Source organism: Brassica rapa, chromosome A01, assembly GCF_000309985.2.
Source record: "Brassica rapa cultivar Chiifu-401-42 chromosome A01, CAAS_Brap_v3.01, whole genome shotgun sequence".
Lineage (NCBI taxonomy): Eukaryota > Viridiplantae > Streptophyta > Magnoliopsida > Brassicales > Brassicaceae > Brassica > Brassica rapa.
This window is the reverse complement of record NC_024795.2, coordinates 22,455,110-22,469,550: the sequence shown is the minus strand read 5'-3', so window position 1 is coordinate 22,469,550 and position 14,441 is coordinate 22,455,110. Positions and strand designations below refer to the sequence as shown.

The following is a 14,441-nucleotide window of genomic DNA, read 5'->3' as shown; positions in this document are numbered from 1 at the left end:
AATTTGAAATTTCATCGAAAGGGTGAAAATATTGAAACATTTTAGTTTAATTATATGAATTGTTCAAATGAATCATTTAGCTTTAAGTATATGAATTGTTCAAATGAATCAACTTTACAACACAAAAATCTTCAGTATTAATTAGGTTCTGATAGGAGAGATGAATATAATTCTTATTTAGGTTCTTGTGTAATTTTCTTAAAACCGACAAACGTCTTTTTTGAATCTAAGAAACAACCATTTGCTTTAATTTCAGTTTTTTTTAAAACTGAAAAAAATTAATACAAATTCATAAGGTAAAACTTTGTTCAAAACCTTGAAATGGAAGTCTCTATCTCAAACGGAGGGTCTCCAAGATGTTCGTAAAGAAAAGAAACAACAGTACGATCTTTCTCAACTTTCTCAATACACAATGGGTCTTTGGGTGTTCGATTTGGTAAGTTTCCTTCAGTTTTCAGTATTTTAGATAAAAATATATATGAACAGTTTGGACATCGATGAAATAAATTTAAATTGGTCTTGGTTGAGTTCTTTCTGGTTTTGGTTAAACAACACAAACAAAACGCCTTTGAACCTGTTATACAAAGTGAGTTGCGAATAACATACTACAAATCATGAGTTTTATCATGCTGATGATGATGATGGTCAGAGTCCTGATGGTATATTCTACTAAAGCATAGCACAGAAAAACAGTTTTGGGCCATTGTGCAAAATTACACTCTTTTAACACTTCAGTTATCAATATACAAAACATCGTCTTTGGATAAGTTCATTTTCCCATTCTTCCTCCTCCCTCCTCTCCTTTGACCTCCATCAGATTCTCCTCCTCTCTATTAAAACATACCTGAATCAGGGAGGGAAAGAACTAAAACCGAAAGAAGATGAAAGAGAGAAGACAAACCTTCCTCAAGACAAAAGAGAGGTATAGATATGCAGCATCCCATTCATCAGCTGATAACGTGCCTGGATATAAAATGGTCCCAAACATATAGTTATGTTTCTATCGCAAATTTGGTTCAGAGTCAAAACACTAAGACTTACTCTGGTCTTGATTACCATCACCCAAAGCACCAAGCCTTCTCATGAGTTCTACAAACTCCGGTTTTTTCATATACTCATGGACAAACTCGTGTGAGTTCTTCACAAACACCAACTCTAGATCATACTGTTCATGGGACAATGTCAACCTGCCTGAATGATAAATAATGTTTGAACATGGAGAGGAGTAAAATTAGTTACCTCGTCGGCTAAAGACTTGAAGATGTTAAAGGGCACAATCCATTCAGGGCAATCAACAGCATCCTATCACAAAACATCTCTAAAACTTATTCTACATGCTTCAGTTTCTGAGGTAAAGTACTAAGTGAGTTACTCAAGAAGATTGTAGTACCTCAAGATGAAAGACGTATTCAATACCAAAGGGGCTGCTAGATTTGAACTTCTGAAGCATAAAAGAGAATCATCATTAACATGGAACAAGAGAAAACTATAAGAACTTTGTAAATAACAGAAGAAGTAACACACCTTTTGAGAATATTCTTCACCAAAACGAATCCAGTACACACTATTACCAATCTCCATACCTTCAGCTGTGTATTCAATATAGACAAAGAAACAGATAAGCTGAAGAGAACTCCATGTGTATAAGATCAGTGTGAAGACTTAACGCACAACTAAAATGTTTATAAAATCAAAATTTAAGCAAAAAAAAAAAAAAGGAACCTTGTCGAAGTTTTTTAATAATAACATTGGCATCAGGCATTGTTCCGATAAAGACGCCTCCAGGACGAAGAAGAGCTGAGACATTAGCCAAAGCTCGTCGTGCACGTGCCTCAGTAGTCCATGAGTAATGCATTGCAAACTACAAATTTAAACAATAATTCATTATCTTTAACTACACATCATTCGAATAACTATTTGTACGCAACCTAGTTTTAAAAAGTCGAACTAGATTCCACCAAACATGTTATGTGGAACTGGATAATGAATCTTTGGCGGAAACAAATGACTTATGAAAGATGAACCTGGCAACTGCAGATATCAAAAGGGGCATCCTCTTCAAGAATCTTGTCTAGTTCTACCTGAGATTGACAACAAATGAAGCTTTGACTTCCCTGATAGTATCATGACAAGAAACTAAAATCTAGGAGCTTATACCTCAAAACAATCACCACATAACAAACGGGAGGGAAAGCTGAACTTCTTACGGCGTTGGTGATGGTCTGCGTCCCCATTATAACGCGTTCGACAATCTTCAATCTGTCCCACATAAAATCATTACACATATCTATATATAGAGATACAGAAAAAGAACACATACCGAGCCTTCAGCAATATCGATTCCAACATAGTACCCGATCCTTGCCTTGTCCCACTTGATCAAATCACCACCCTGGCAGATGATAAAGCAATCAGTCTTAAGAAACATGAACACAACAAGAGTACAATAACCTTCCCACAGGCAAGGTCTAGAACAGCATCGTCAGGACGAGCATAAAGCTGGATCAACACACTTTTAATCTGTTTCGTTTTTGCAAAGAGAACAACAAATAATCAATATATATCATTGAAACAACAAAGAGCGGAGTGAGTCATCAGCAAACCCAATTGTTAAGTTTCTTCAAATGAATGATGGGACTAGCTTCTCTCTCTTCCAAGGTTTGGTTGGTTCTTCGACTGTAATGATCAGCTACTTTCCTCGCAAAGTTCTTTGTGCTCTCCTCTTCATCATACTCTGAATCTCCTCCTGATGTCCTCAACCCCAAACCAAAATTAAAAAAAGAATCTGACTTTTTAAGCTTTACAAATTATATTAAGCAAAATATTCCAAACCTAAAACAAGTAATCTCTTACAGTGTCAGAATAAAAGCTTGACACACCCAAAAGAAAGGGAAACAACATTCAGTGGAATCGATTCGAACCTGGAGGGTTGGGTTTGAATCTGGAGGAAGGAGGAGGAGGAGTAGAGCTGGAAGGAGATTGGGAGAATCCTCGTTTCATACCAAATTCAAAGTAAGCAAAAAGCCCCTTTGCTTCCTTCCTATATCAATCAATGTCTAATTAGCAGCAGCTGATTTGGTTTGATGCTTCTCCAGTGATTAGAAACCCGAGAGAGAGAGAGAGATGGAGTTTGTACTTGTTTCAATTGAATCTTCAAACCTTCGAATCAAAGCAAAATTGGTTTATATTAGTGTTGTTTGTTTCAGCAGCCGCAGCTTGTTGTTCCTTTCTAAACTGCAGGATATTGCCTCAGCCGCATCCGCAGCCGCAGACGCAGAAAATAGATTTAGTTCTGTTCGTTTGGTTGCTGCGGACGCAATTTTCATTTATTTCATATTTTAATTTTATGAATTTTTAAAATTATATTTTAAATAAATATTATATTATTAAATTGTAAAATATTGTAAAATTTCATATTTTAATTTTATGAATTTGTAAAGTTGTAAAATTGTAGATTTAACAACATTTTTTATCATAAACAAAAGCTAAATAATACATCAAGTCTTAAATAAATAAAACAAATATTTCAAATATCACATAGAACTGATAATCAAAGTTATAAGCAAAAAAAAAGAAGTCATTAACTCAAACATTTAATACGGTAAACGACCTCTATCATATTCATCTGTGATGCTCTTACGCAAAGCTTCCATCGCTCTATCACCGGTCAGCTCATATACAATATGTCCACCACCACCACCACCACCATCATCATCATCATCATCATCATCATCATCATCATCATCATCATCATCATCATCATCATCATCACCTTCTTTTCCTTCTTCATCACCATCAGCTCCTTCTGCTTCTCCTTCTCCATCATCATCACTTTGCCATTGTACAAAATCATGATTTTCTCGATGTGAATCACGTATGAAGTTGTGTAGCGTCATCGTCGTTGTCACGAGCTTAATCCACTTGACCAGACCATACTTTGGATGCTTACGATCCAAAATCCTCTATTTTGCTTTCCATACTCCAAATGTCCTCTCAATCACTGATCGCAATCCTGAATGCTTGCGGTTGAACAACTCTCGTGCACTAACTGGTCGGATATCCCGAGTCAACTAGATAATATTTTCCAGGAGGAGGATGTGGGAAAGAAGCCTCATTCTTCGCATAATGAGTCAAGACCTTTGTATCATGTGCTCTACCAGGTACACCAAGATATGCGTATATGAACTTCATGTCGAAGTTACATATAGCAAGAACATTCATTGTAGGATCTTGCTTTCTACCTTTATATGCTTCTGCATTTTAACTTGGAGGGCGAACCGGCACATGAGTTCCATCGAGTGCTCCAACACAATCTCTGAAATGAGGCCAATACCAATCATCATTCCTCAAAACAGGACTCACTCTTCCAAACTCGCCTTCTTGTGGTCTTAATGTATCATGCGCAAACTTGAGAAGAGCACTCAAAACTTCATCAAGCTTCCTTTGGACCGTATCCACTGATCTTTGATACCTTGCAGTAATATCCCGCTTCGTCTTATCTTGACCAACAGTCTCGAGAAACATCGCCACAGATTCTTCAAGGTAGACATGGTGAGTCTCTTTCAATCCATATCGCTCAGCTAGCATTTTGCACAAAACTTCAAAAGTCCTTTGATTCATTCGAAGAATGTCCTAACATTTAACCTCTTTGTTATAATAAGTCTCTTTGTTATTAGGTCGGTTGATAAGAAATCTGTTGGCTATGTCTATCTAGAATAATATTTAACCTCTGGTTCGGAGATTGACAAAGGAATATAGATTTTTTTTTCTTTTTTGAGAAATAGATTAATGATAATCTGTCTACAAAAAAGAATAAGGGCAATCGGGATGGATTAAAAAACAATTTCAATCATCTGAATCTCTATCTATCACCGTAATTATTGTCATCATTTCTTTTACTTATTAACCAAATATATAATATTCGTTTTCATATTTTTGCCATCACATCTTTCAAACGCAACCACCATCTCTTTGATATTTAGGTTAGAATTTATATTTCTAGTTTAATAAATAGAATTTATATTTCTATTTAAGTTTAGTGATTAATGTTTTGGGCTTAGTGTATGCAAAGTTTGGGTTGATGTTAGGGTAACTATTATCTCTTTACCTCCAATCATACAATTTAAAATTTAAACAATACTAGTGGTTAGTCCGCCCTACGGGCGGGATAATTGCCATTTATATTATTAAACAAAGAAAATTAGTCATCAAATAAGATTTTTAATTGAACTATACTGTTGTAGGTGCTTTCTATGTTGAAGGTTTTTTTTTCTTTGTTAGATGTGAATAGCTGATGGAGCCGCTAGTTTTAGAGAAGCTTGATGATGAGTTTATTTCAATATAGTAGTATGCATAACACAAAATGTTTGTTTGTTTGACATAGTGGACGTATACAAATAGTTGAACATATGGTAGAAGTCAAGAAATGACACTGACGATTTTTTTATTGAACAGTAATTGTTATTAGTCCACACATTAACTTCACCCTATTACAACTGTCAAGGTAAGAAAATGTGAATAAAATTTACAGATTTATCCTACTTCATTTTCTAGTCTCCTCTCTCTCTCTTTTTTTATCTTCCACTACCTCGGCCAAATCCATTTTTTTTCTTTTTGTCCTCGTTTCCTGTAAAAGAAAAGCCTTTCTTCTTCTACTTCAACACCACCTTAAAATTCTAAAAAAAAAAAAAATCCAATTTTCAAAGTGACGACTGTTTCAAATTTGACTTTCCCTATCACTTTTGTTAAGAAAGTTCCTAAAAAAGTTACGAAATCTCATATGCGTATCTTCTGTTTCTTTCTTTCACATATAGCCTTATAGGTTTCGTTTTTAGCAGAACGGTGTCTGAACCTGCCACTTGTCAATGGGAAACTGTTGAATGGGATGGAAGCAACCTGGTTACGATGATTTGGCCTAAAACAAAAGAGATTCGTGGAACTCCTGATCTTCACAACCTCACGGATTTGACTATGTTGGAGTTCTTTGAGTATCAGATTTCTGGTTCGATTCTTGATCTCACCGGTCTCACTCGTTTGTAGACGCTGAATCTAGACAACAATCTCTTCACTCTGATCCCAAGAATCTACTTTCTGGCATAAGCTCGCGTCAAAAAGCGTAACGATCCATGAAACTCTCAAGGAAGCGCGTCTCTCAAGAACCTCCCCTCACCAATTGAACGTAACCGAGACGATCCTTGATGTCTTCAGGTCTCTTCTCGTCCCTCTCTGAAATATATGTCATGTATAACACAGCCTCGTGTACATAAAAGTGTTCTCCTAATGGCTCAGTTTCATCGGGTTTGCTATAATCTGAAGACATGACCAGACAAACTTTTGTCTCTGGTGTAACGAACTCTCATGCCGGAACAATAGCTTCTCCGGATGACTCAATGACTACGGGTGACCCGTTACGTGCTGTAAGTATACACTATGCCATCCAGATATTAACAGAAAACCATGTCAGAAAACACAACGCTTATGTTTTTTAAGAGTCAAACCTTGTTCATCGTGCAGTTCTGGTTATTCGTCAGGCATCTTGGTACACATCATGATCGTTGTCATCACCATGTCTGGTAATTATGTTCTTGATCTTCTTAGCTTTTTCTTCATTTTCTTGTATATTCTAGTGGTAACATTCTCTTGAGGAGCTTATTCCTATGATCCCACAATATATAAGGCAAACCCATTATTAAGATTGTCTTGTTTGATTTCAATTATGGCTGCGCAAATGTATATACCTGGATGGAGAAATCATTCATGCTCTGACTGCCAGCAACAATCCTATTATGCTTCTCGATATCTACGGCCGTCAAGCAACACCCCCTTGCTTGCACTTTCTTGACTTCTATATAAATTCTTCTTCTCGTTGAAGTTGTTCTGCTCATCGCTTGAAGGTTAGAAGATTTATACTGAAATTTTGTACAATGAACCCTTGATAGCTTATTTATAGGATCCAAATCCTGAAGAATCCGAAGAGATCGAAGGTTCTGGTGAATTTAGGAGTAGTGAGGAGAGAATTTAATGAGATTAAATGTTGTGTTTATGGATTGAACATAAATAGTGATTCAGTTACTTGATCTCGCGATGAAGAAGATATTAGAGTTTCAGGATGCGGCTTGAAGAAGGGGAGTGGTTGCAATGGGCCAAAAGTAGAAAAAGCCCAACACAAATAACCATAAGTGAAGCATAAAGAACCAAGCCCAGTCAATAACACAACACAAATCCGTAAATTTTAAACGCGTGAGAGGGAGCTGACGTGCCACTCTCTCTTTCCTCTGCGGTGCCTGACGTGTCCGAATGCAGACTTCCTATTGGTCGATTTTTTTTGTGGACAGCCTCCCTACTCCTTATATATCCCTTTTAGTATTAGTTAGATGTAATATGTTATTTTGTTTGTTACAATTCTATTTTAATAATGCTTCATATATTATGTACTATATGCATATTTTGATATCCAGGTTAGGCTTTATATTTCTTTTAGGATTTAGTGATTAGTGTTTTAAGTTTAGTTTAGTGAAAGTTTGGGTTGACACTGGGGTAAACATTACATCATTTTCTCTAATACAATTCATTTGTTACTATTATATTTTAATAATGTTTTTTGTGTCATCAACTTAAATAGACTCAAATTGACTCTGTAAATATTTTAATAATGTTTTATATTATATATTATTTATATAGTTTGACATTTGGGTCAGAATTTATATTTTCTTTTAAAGTTTAGTGATTAGTATTTTAAGTTAGTTTATGGAAGATTCGGATGTTCATCAAACTATTTAATAATTTTATTAATATGAACTATACCATTTAGCATATTTTATTCTATATATATAATACCATCACTATCATCGAGAATGCTATAACCACCGCAACTCTAACAACACTTTTTCATTTAAGTGACATGGTATTACCGTCAACTGGCTTTGGAAAAGAAGAAAAACAGAAGGAAAAGAGAAAAAAATGTTCGAAAATCTAGTTACGTCAACATCAATGCAATATTCTTAATTTTGCTCTTAAAATTGGTTATTACATAAATTAACCCAAAAATAGATAAAGATATAAATTTCCCATTTTATGTAATACTCCATCCATTTTATTTTGATAGATTTATAATGTTTTCATACGTATTAAACACATGTTAATTTTTATCATTTATACTATAAAATCATTTGGCAATTATGCGAGTAATATATGTCATCCAACATTTTCATGATAAAAACTGTATTAGCTTTTATAAAACAAACTAGTTTTATCAAAATGTGTATATTTTCTAGTATCCCATAACTGCGCCTCTTTTCAGTGTCTTCTCTGTCAAAGGGTATTTCCAACCCATAATATTACTTTAATAACATTGTTTACAAACAAAAGAATATATATTATTTTAATGCAAAATCATATTATTTACTTATTTCAGCATTAAAATAATGTCCTCAAACACAACACCAAATTTCACATCAAAACTAAACTTTTTTTATATTATTAAGTTAATTTTTTTATTATATTCTAATATATAAAATTTATTATGTAACTATCAAATGCTAATTACTTGTGAAAACGGAAAATTTACCTACTAATTTTACTTGTTCATAGTGAATCACTAGTTACAAAATACAGCCCACTAGATAAAGAAAATAAAATAAATTGTGGATATAAAATCCAAAAAAATATCCTATATGAAAATAGAATCAAGTTTTTATTATAAAGAAAATTAGATTATGTATGTATGTATGTATAAGGATACAGTTGAATAAATCAGAATCTAATCTAAAATCATATGTTGGTTCTGCTTTCTTTTACGAAACGTATTCCAAAGGTTGTTTATACACATTTTTTTTGCATTATTATTTTCAACACTTAGTAGGGGTTATTGATTGTTGTATTTTAATGGATTTGAAAATCCGAACTAAATCTAGTGTTATTAGTTCTGTGATTTTCAAATCTGTATTAATATCATGTGTTATTAGTTTAATAATTCATAAATTCAATATCAAATCAAGTGTTATTCAATCGTACAGATTTACTAGTATATTTGATTTTATAATGGATTTGAATGGATTTGTTTGGATTTTTTAGTTAAAAATACAAAGACTCAAATCCGAAATAAAACCTCTGGATTTGTATATTTTACTTGGATTTATAAATAATATATAGATTTATTAATCAATCAAAATATATAAACCAATAACATATCCTTACCGAACTGACTAGGCATGGGCATTCGGGGTCCCAATCGGGTTTCGGTTTTATCCATTCGGGTTTCGGTTTTTCGGGTTTATCAAAATCAACCCCATTCGGGTTATATAAAAGTTCGGTTCGGGACCGGTTCGGGTTCTATCGGGTTCGGGTCGGGGTTAGTAAATCTTCAAAGAACCGGTATAACCCATTGTACTTTCGGGTTCGGGTCCCAATCGGTTCTTCGGTTTAAAAATACCTGATTTGTACCTATTTTGTAACTAAAACATAAATAAAATCGGTTTTTCGAATTTAAAATACATGATTTGTACATATTTTAATAGCCAAAACATAAGTAAAATTGATTCAAAAATAAGAAAAAACATCAAACGTGATCATTCAAAATCAAGCGAAAGATAAACATAGTTAGTGATATAAAGAAAACCATATAAATGAAATCATAAAACAAAAAATAAGTTCTCATGAAATGAGAAACATTATTCAATAAAAACAAAACCAAAATCTAAAAACTTCAGGCATCAACCGCCACATTCCACCATCAACCTTCATTTGATGTAACAGATAATTATTTTAGAAGTTCAATAATATCTTAAAGTATTTTGGATACATATTAAGAATTAAGATCATATATGGTAGAAGTTTTTTTGTGATTTTAAATGTTTCGGGTTCTATCGGATATCCATTTAGGTCCGGGTTCGGTTCGGATAATACCCATAACCCAAAATACCAAAAAACAGGATCTATTCGGTATTTATGTCGGGTTCGGATCGGTTCGGATTCATTTTTATCGGATCGGGTTCGGTTCGGATTTTCGGGTTCGGTTTATTTGTCCAGCCCTAGAACTGACAAAAGGAAAACTAACTTTCTCAGCAAAACCTTTCAGTTTTACTCACGAACCAACTGAAGGGTATTCCGGTCAATATAGCGTATAATGCGTCCTCAGAGTCTTTATTATAAACCGTTGATCCTTATTTTCATCCAACGGCAGCTACGTCGATCCTTGTGATTGTTTTCTATTGGACGACAATCACTCAGCCTCTTTACGCACTAGTATATAATAATAGATCTACGAGAGTCTTTGCGTCCACTGTATAATTTCGTACGCTTCCTTCCCTCTCTTGGCATTTAAAGTTTTTCATTACTTCGTCTCTCTAGAAATGGCCGGCCGTGGAAAAACTCTCGGATCTGGAGTCGCCAAGAAGGCGACGTCGAGGAGCAGCAAAGCCGGTCTCCAGTTCCCCGTCGGCCGTATCGCAAGATTTCTCAAGAACGGCAAATACGCCGAGCGTGTTGGTGCCGGAGCTCCGGTTTACTTAGCCGCCGTTCTCGAATACCTCGCCGCAGAGGTAATTAATTACTAAGTTCTTTAGATCTGTGTAGGGATCAATTTGGTTAAAACCGGTTTGAATTTTGGGGTCTGTGTAGGTTCTTGAACTGGCTGGAAACGCGGCGAGGGACAACAAGAAGACAAGAATCGTGCCGCGTCACATTCAATTGGCGGTGAGGAACGATGAGGAGCTGAGCAAGTTGCTTGGGGATGTGACGATTGCTAACGGAGGTGTGATGCCGAATATTCACAATCTTCTTCTTCCTAAGAAGGCTGGTGGTGCTTCCAAACCTTCCGGTGACGACGATGAGTAGATCTAGAGCTATGTGTTGTTGTTTGAGGATGGTTCAGTGTGTAGCGTTTAGATTTAGATTAGGTCGTTGTTTTATCTCTTCTGTTGTGTAGAAGTCCTTTTCGTTTTGATTGAAATCATGTGATCTTGTTATGTTTTGACTCTCGGTTTAAACGAACCCACATGCGAATTTTAATTCACAGACCAATAAACCCAAATTTGAACTGGATCAAAGATGCTAACTTTGTGAAATTCAGATTAAGAGACCACAACTTAATCTCTTGTTCTGTATCTTATAATCTTGGTTTCCCACAACGGTTGTAGTTTGTTTACTTTTATCAAGTCTCAACTGTATTGCTTTTTTTTTATTTATATTCAGTTGTTGATCGGTTCTTTCAACAACTTCTTTTCTTCTATGCTGATATGATCTGTTCAAAACAATGATTGCCTGACCTTCCTAGGTAATCAACATAAACTCTCTCTGACTGGTCTTAAAGATTTGATTAATCTTTAACTTGTAACAAGTTTCTTTGAATTCACCATAAAAGAGATATAATCTGGTAATGTGTAAGGCTAAATCTGAGTAGTCCTGCTCTGGCTCAAGATCGTTAAGAACCAAGGCGTGATAGGCTAAACAACAACTATACATTAGATTGTGCATTTATCTAAGATGAGAAGAAACAAGCACCCACGATGGAAATAGAAGCCAGGGACGATTGAGCAACATCAGATAGCATTTAATACACCGCAACAGTCTCTCAAGGCCTGTTCTTTATCAAAAACACCGACCCTTTTATAGGGATCTCTCTTAATCCCAAGGAACAAGAACACACTACACATTGGACAGTTATCAACTACTTCTTCCCAGTGATATTAGAAACCAAATCCTTAAGGAACTTAGCTGATTTGGTGATAGGTGAGTTCATAGCCATCAAGTTATACAAAACAAGCTCAACTTCCTCCATAGAAGGCCTAGCTTTGAACTGCGAGACCACTCTCAAAGCCCCATCCCCTTCTTCCTCTTCAACGAGAACGTTCCATCTCTCACCACTCACAACACCGTCCCTCACACACTTAAAGATCACTCCTTTCCTCTTGCTCAGTATCCCCCTCACTTCCAAACCCGTAAACGCGTAAACCACATCAAACGAACCCACGAAGTCGTCTCCAAAGCTCTTCTCCTCCTCGAACAACCACCTCGGATTGATCATCACCACAGGCTTCGTGGCGAATCCTTCTGTAGATAACCTCACGTCTTCAAGCTGCGATCTCTCGGGAGCCATGAATACCGCCACGTCAGCAGATTTTAAAGCTCTGTTGAGTGGTTCTGAAACGGGAGACATGGCGATGTGGTTGGTGTTGTCGGAGCGGAAAGCTTTGACTGCTGGTTCGACGAAAGAAGGGTCTGGCCAGAGGAAGAGGAGCTTGACGGAGTTGGAGCCTCTTCTCGAGATGGGCATGTCGCTAAAGATCGAAAACGCGAGCTGGGAGAGAGAGGAAGGCGAGTCGTCGTCTAGGATGGGGATCTCGAGACGGAACCGGGGCTGTTTGAGTTTCTTGAGCTTTGGGGAAGCGAGCTTGGGGTTGTTGAGGGGTTTGAGGAGACAAGAAGAGAGGCAAGTCTTGGCTTGGAGGATGGCCTCTTCTTTGGAGGCGGGAGTAGAAGAAGGAGAAGGGAGAGAGGAGCAGAAAGGAGCCAAGAAACGAGTTCTGGTGGTGGATTCTTTGTTGAGCCGTGGTGAATGGCGTGAGAGTGATGTGGGGAAATGAAGATGTGAGATTCTGGACGTAGGATGGTTTGATGAAGGAGGTGATGGGTTTGGAGTTTTGAAGGTCTGTGAATGGAACTTGAAGAGGGTAGAAGAAGCCATGGCTGCTGACGAGAGAGGACGAACAAGAAGGAAGAGGATAAGGTCACTCAAATAAGAATTTCGCATGTACGAAGTTATCCTCACACGTGTGGATTTAAAAAACATATTCAGTAAATTAATGTTGATATTAATTGATAAAAAAAACTATAATAAAAAGATATACTAATAATTATGATTCTAAATCAGGTCAGTATATATTATATATAATTAAATAAATAATCAAATTTAAATAATTTATGTAAATATACGGGTTCAAATAACATCATAAATTAAAATTTAAAATATATATAAGATTGTGGAAGTAAATGTTATATATCTACTCTATTAAAACACAATCATGTCCAATTGATAGATGTTTGGTCCAATTATTTACAATCCACTTTTTAATAATTAACTAACAGTATTCAACATATTAATATATATCTATAAACGCATTTAAACTGCCACTTATTTGCAAACTATGTATGATTTCATACTCATTGACGTTTAACGTGAGTATGATTTCATATAACAACTTGCATAGGTAATGGGTATATGGATATGGTTATACAAACTTGCCTAAGTAAAAATATTACATACGGGTAAAAAAAAAATTTAAATTTGATATCAAAATCAAAATGTATTAACACAACATTTATTATTGTGCCAGACTATCTTACACAATATTGCATCCGTAGTGACATCGTGCAATAATAATTGAAAGAATTTGGGAGAACGAATACGCCCGATAATGATATTGAAAAAAACTGTAATATATAAAGAAAACATACGATATCAATTCTTGTGGGGGGGGGGGGGGGGGGGGGGAATGCAACTTAAAGGCTAACTAGTTCGTAATACGAATATAAATCGAAACTGTAAAGTTTGCATAATCAATTAACTTTTCTATTGGGCGACATTTCTTTTTACTACGTAATGCTTCAAAAATGTTGGGAACATGATTTAAACTCTAATATCTTCTAGTTTTGCATATTGTCAACCCTTAGATTTTAGTTTTATCTATTTTTGTTTTTAATCAGCTTTCCACATTTGCTTGAGACTTGTATTAATATTAATGCTCCACTAACCAAATGTTTACTCTTTTTCTTTAGAATCATCACCAAAACATGCAAGCAAGTCTAGTGAACTTCCAGTAATTTTTTTTTTACCAAAAAAAAAAATTCTTTGATTGACGTATTTACCTTTCTAAAAATAGTAACAAAAATTGATTTGTAAATAACCAGGTTTTTGTTATGGCTGGGCAAATAAACCGAATCCGAAAACCCGAACCGAATCCGATCCGATAAAAATGAATCCGAACCGATCCGAACCCGATGTAAATACCGAATGGATCTTGTTTTGTGGTATTTCGGGTTATGAGTATTATCCGAACCGAACCCGAATCTAAATGGATATCCGATAGAATCCGAAACATTCAAAGCCTCGAAAAGATCTTGTACCAAACATGATCTCAATTCCTAATATGTATCCAAAATACACTAAAAAATATTGAACATCTAAAATACTTATCTATTATATGAAGGTTGGTGGTTCTATTATATGAAGGTTGATGGTTGAAGATGGCCATTGAATCTTGAAGTATTTAGATTTTGATTTTGTTAAACAATGTTTCTCATCTCATGAGAACTTGGTTTTCGTTTTATGCTTTTATTTATTTGGTTTTCTTTTTATTAGTAAATATGCTTACTTTCCGCTTGATTTTGAATGATCACGGTTGATGTTCCTTATTTTTGAATCGATTTTACTTTAGTTTTGGTTA

At 35.3% G+C, this 14,441-nt stretch overlaps 3 protein-coding genes and 1 long non-coding RNA gene across 7 annotated transcripts; 2 read left to right on the top strand and 2 right to left on the bottom strand.

Annotated features, from left to right (window-relative positions):
* Positions 1-544: 544 nt before the first annotated feature.
* LOC103835855 (mRNA cap guanine-N7 methyltransferase 1) lies at positions 545-3,291 on the bottom strand. Of its 4 annotated transcripts, none has more exons than XM_009112052.3 (14): positions 3,137-3,291; positions 2,922-3,040; positions 2,604-2,746; positions 2,452-2,520; positions 2,321-2,392; positions 2,158-2,259; positions 2,025-2,081; positions 1,723-1,861; positions 1,525-1,589; positions 1,391-1,441; positions 1,240-1,302; positions 1,042-1,165; positions 902-963; positions 564-830 (listed from the first exon to the last, which is right to left on the bottom strand). In XM_009112052.3, the coding sequence occupies exons 2-14, from the start codon at positions 2,998-3,000 to the stop codon at positions 732-734; spliced, it is 1,125 nt and encodes a 374-aa protein (XP_009110300.1). In that variant the 5' UTR covers positions 3,001-3,040; positions 3,137-3,291; the 3' UTR covers positions 564-731. The 4 variants fall into 4 exon arrangements, with proteins under 4 accessions (XP_009110293.1, XP_009110300.1, XP_009110307.1 ...); XM_009112059.3 differs by having other exon boundaries at positions 3,160-3,263; XM_009112045.3 differs by having other exon boundaries at positions 545-830; positions 2,922-3,219.
* A 225-nt stretch (positions 3,292-3,516) lies between these two features.
* Positions 3,517-9,006, top strand: LOC108872047. Its single transcript, XR_004448834.1, has 2 exons — positions 3,517-6,207; positions 6,289-9,006. It is a non-coding gene; the product is annotated as an uncharacterized LOC108872047 (long non-coding RNA).
* Positions 9,007-10,270: 1,264 nt separating this feature from the next.
* On the top strand, positions 10,271-11,007 carry LOC103835846 (probable histone H2A.2). Its single transcript, XM_009112033.3, has 2 exons — positions 10,271-10,538; positions 10,618-11,007. Exons 1-2 carry the CDS (start codon positions 10,350-10,352, stop codon positions 10,831-10,833), a joined length of 405 nt encoding a protein of 134 aa, XP_009110281.1. The 5' UTR covers positions 10,271-10,349; the 3' UTR covers positions 10,834-11,007.
* A 360-nt stretch (positions 11,008-11,367) lies between these two features.
* On the bottom strand, positions 11,368-12,754 carry LOC103835837. The gene has a single exon (XM_009112022.2). The coding sequence runs from the start codon at positions 12,746-12,748 to the stop codon at positions 11,666-11,668; it is 1,083 nt and encodes a 360-aa protein (XP_009110270.2). The 5' UTR covers positions 12,749-12,754; the 3' UTR covers positions 11,368-11,665.
* Positions 12,755-14,441: the final 1,687 nt, after the last annotated feature.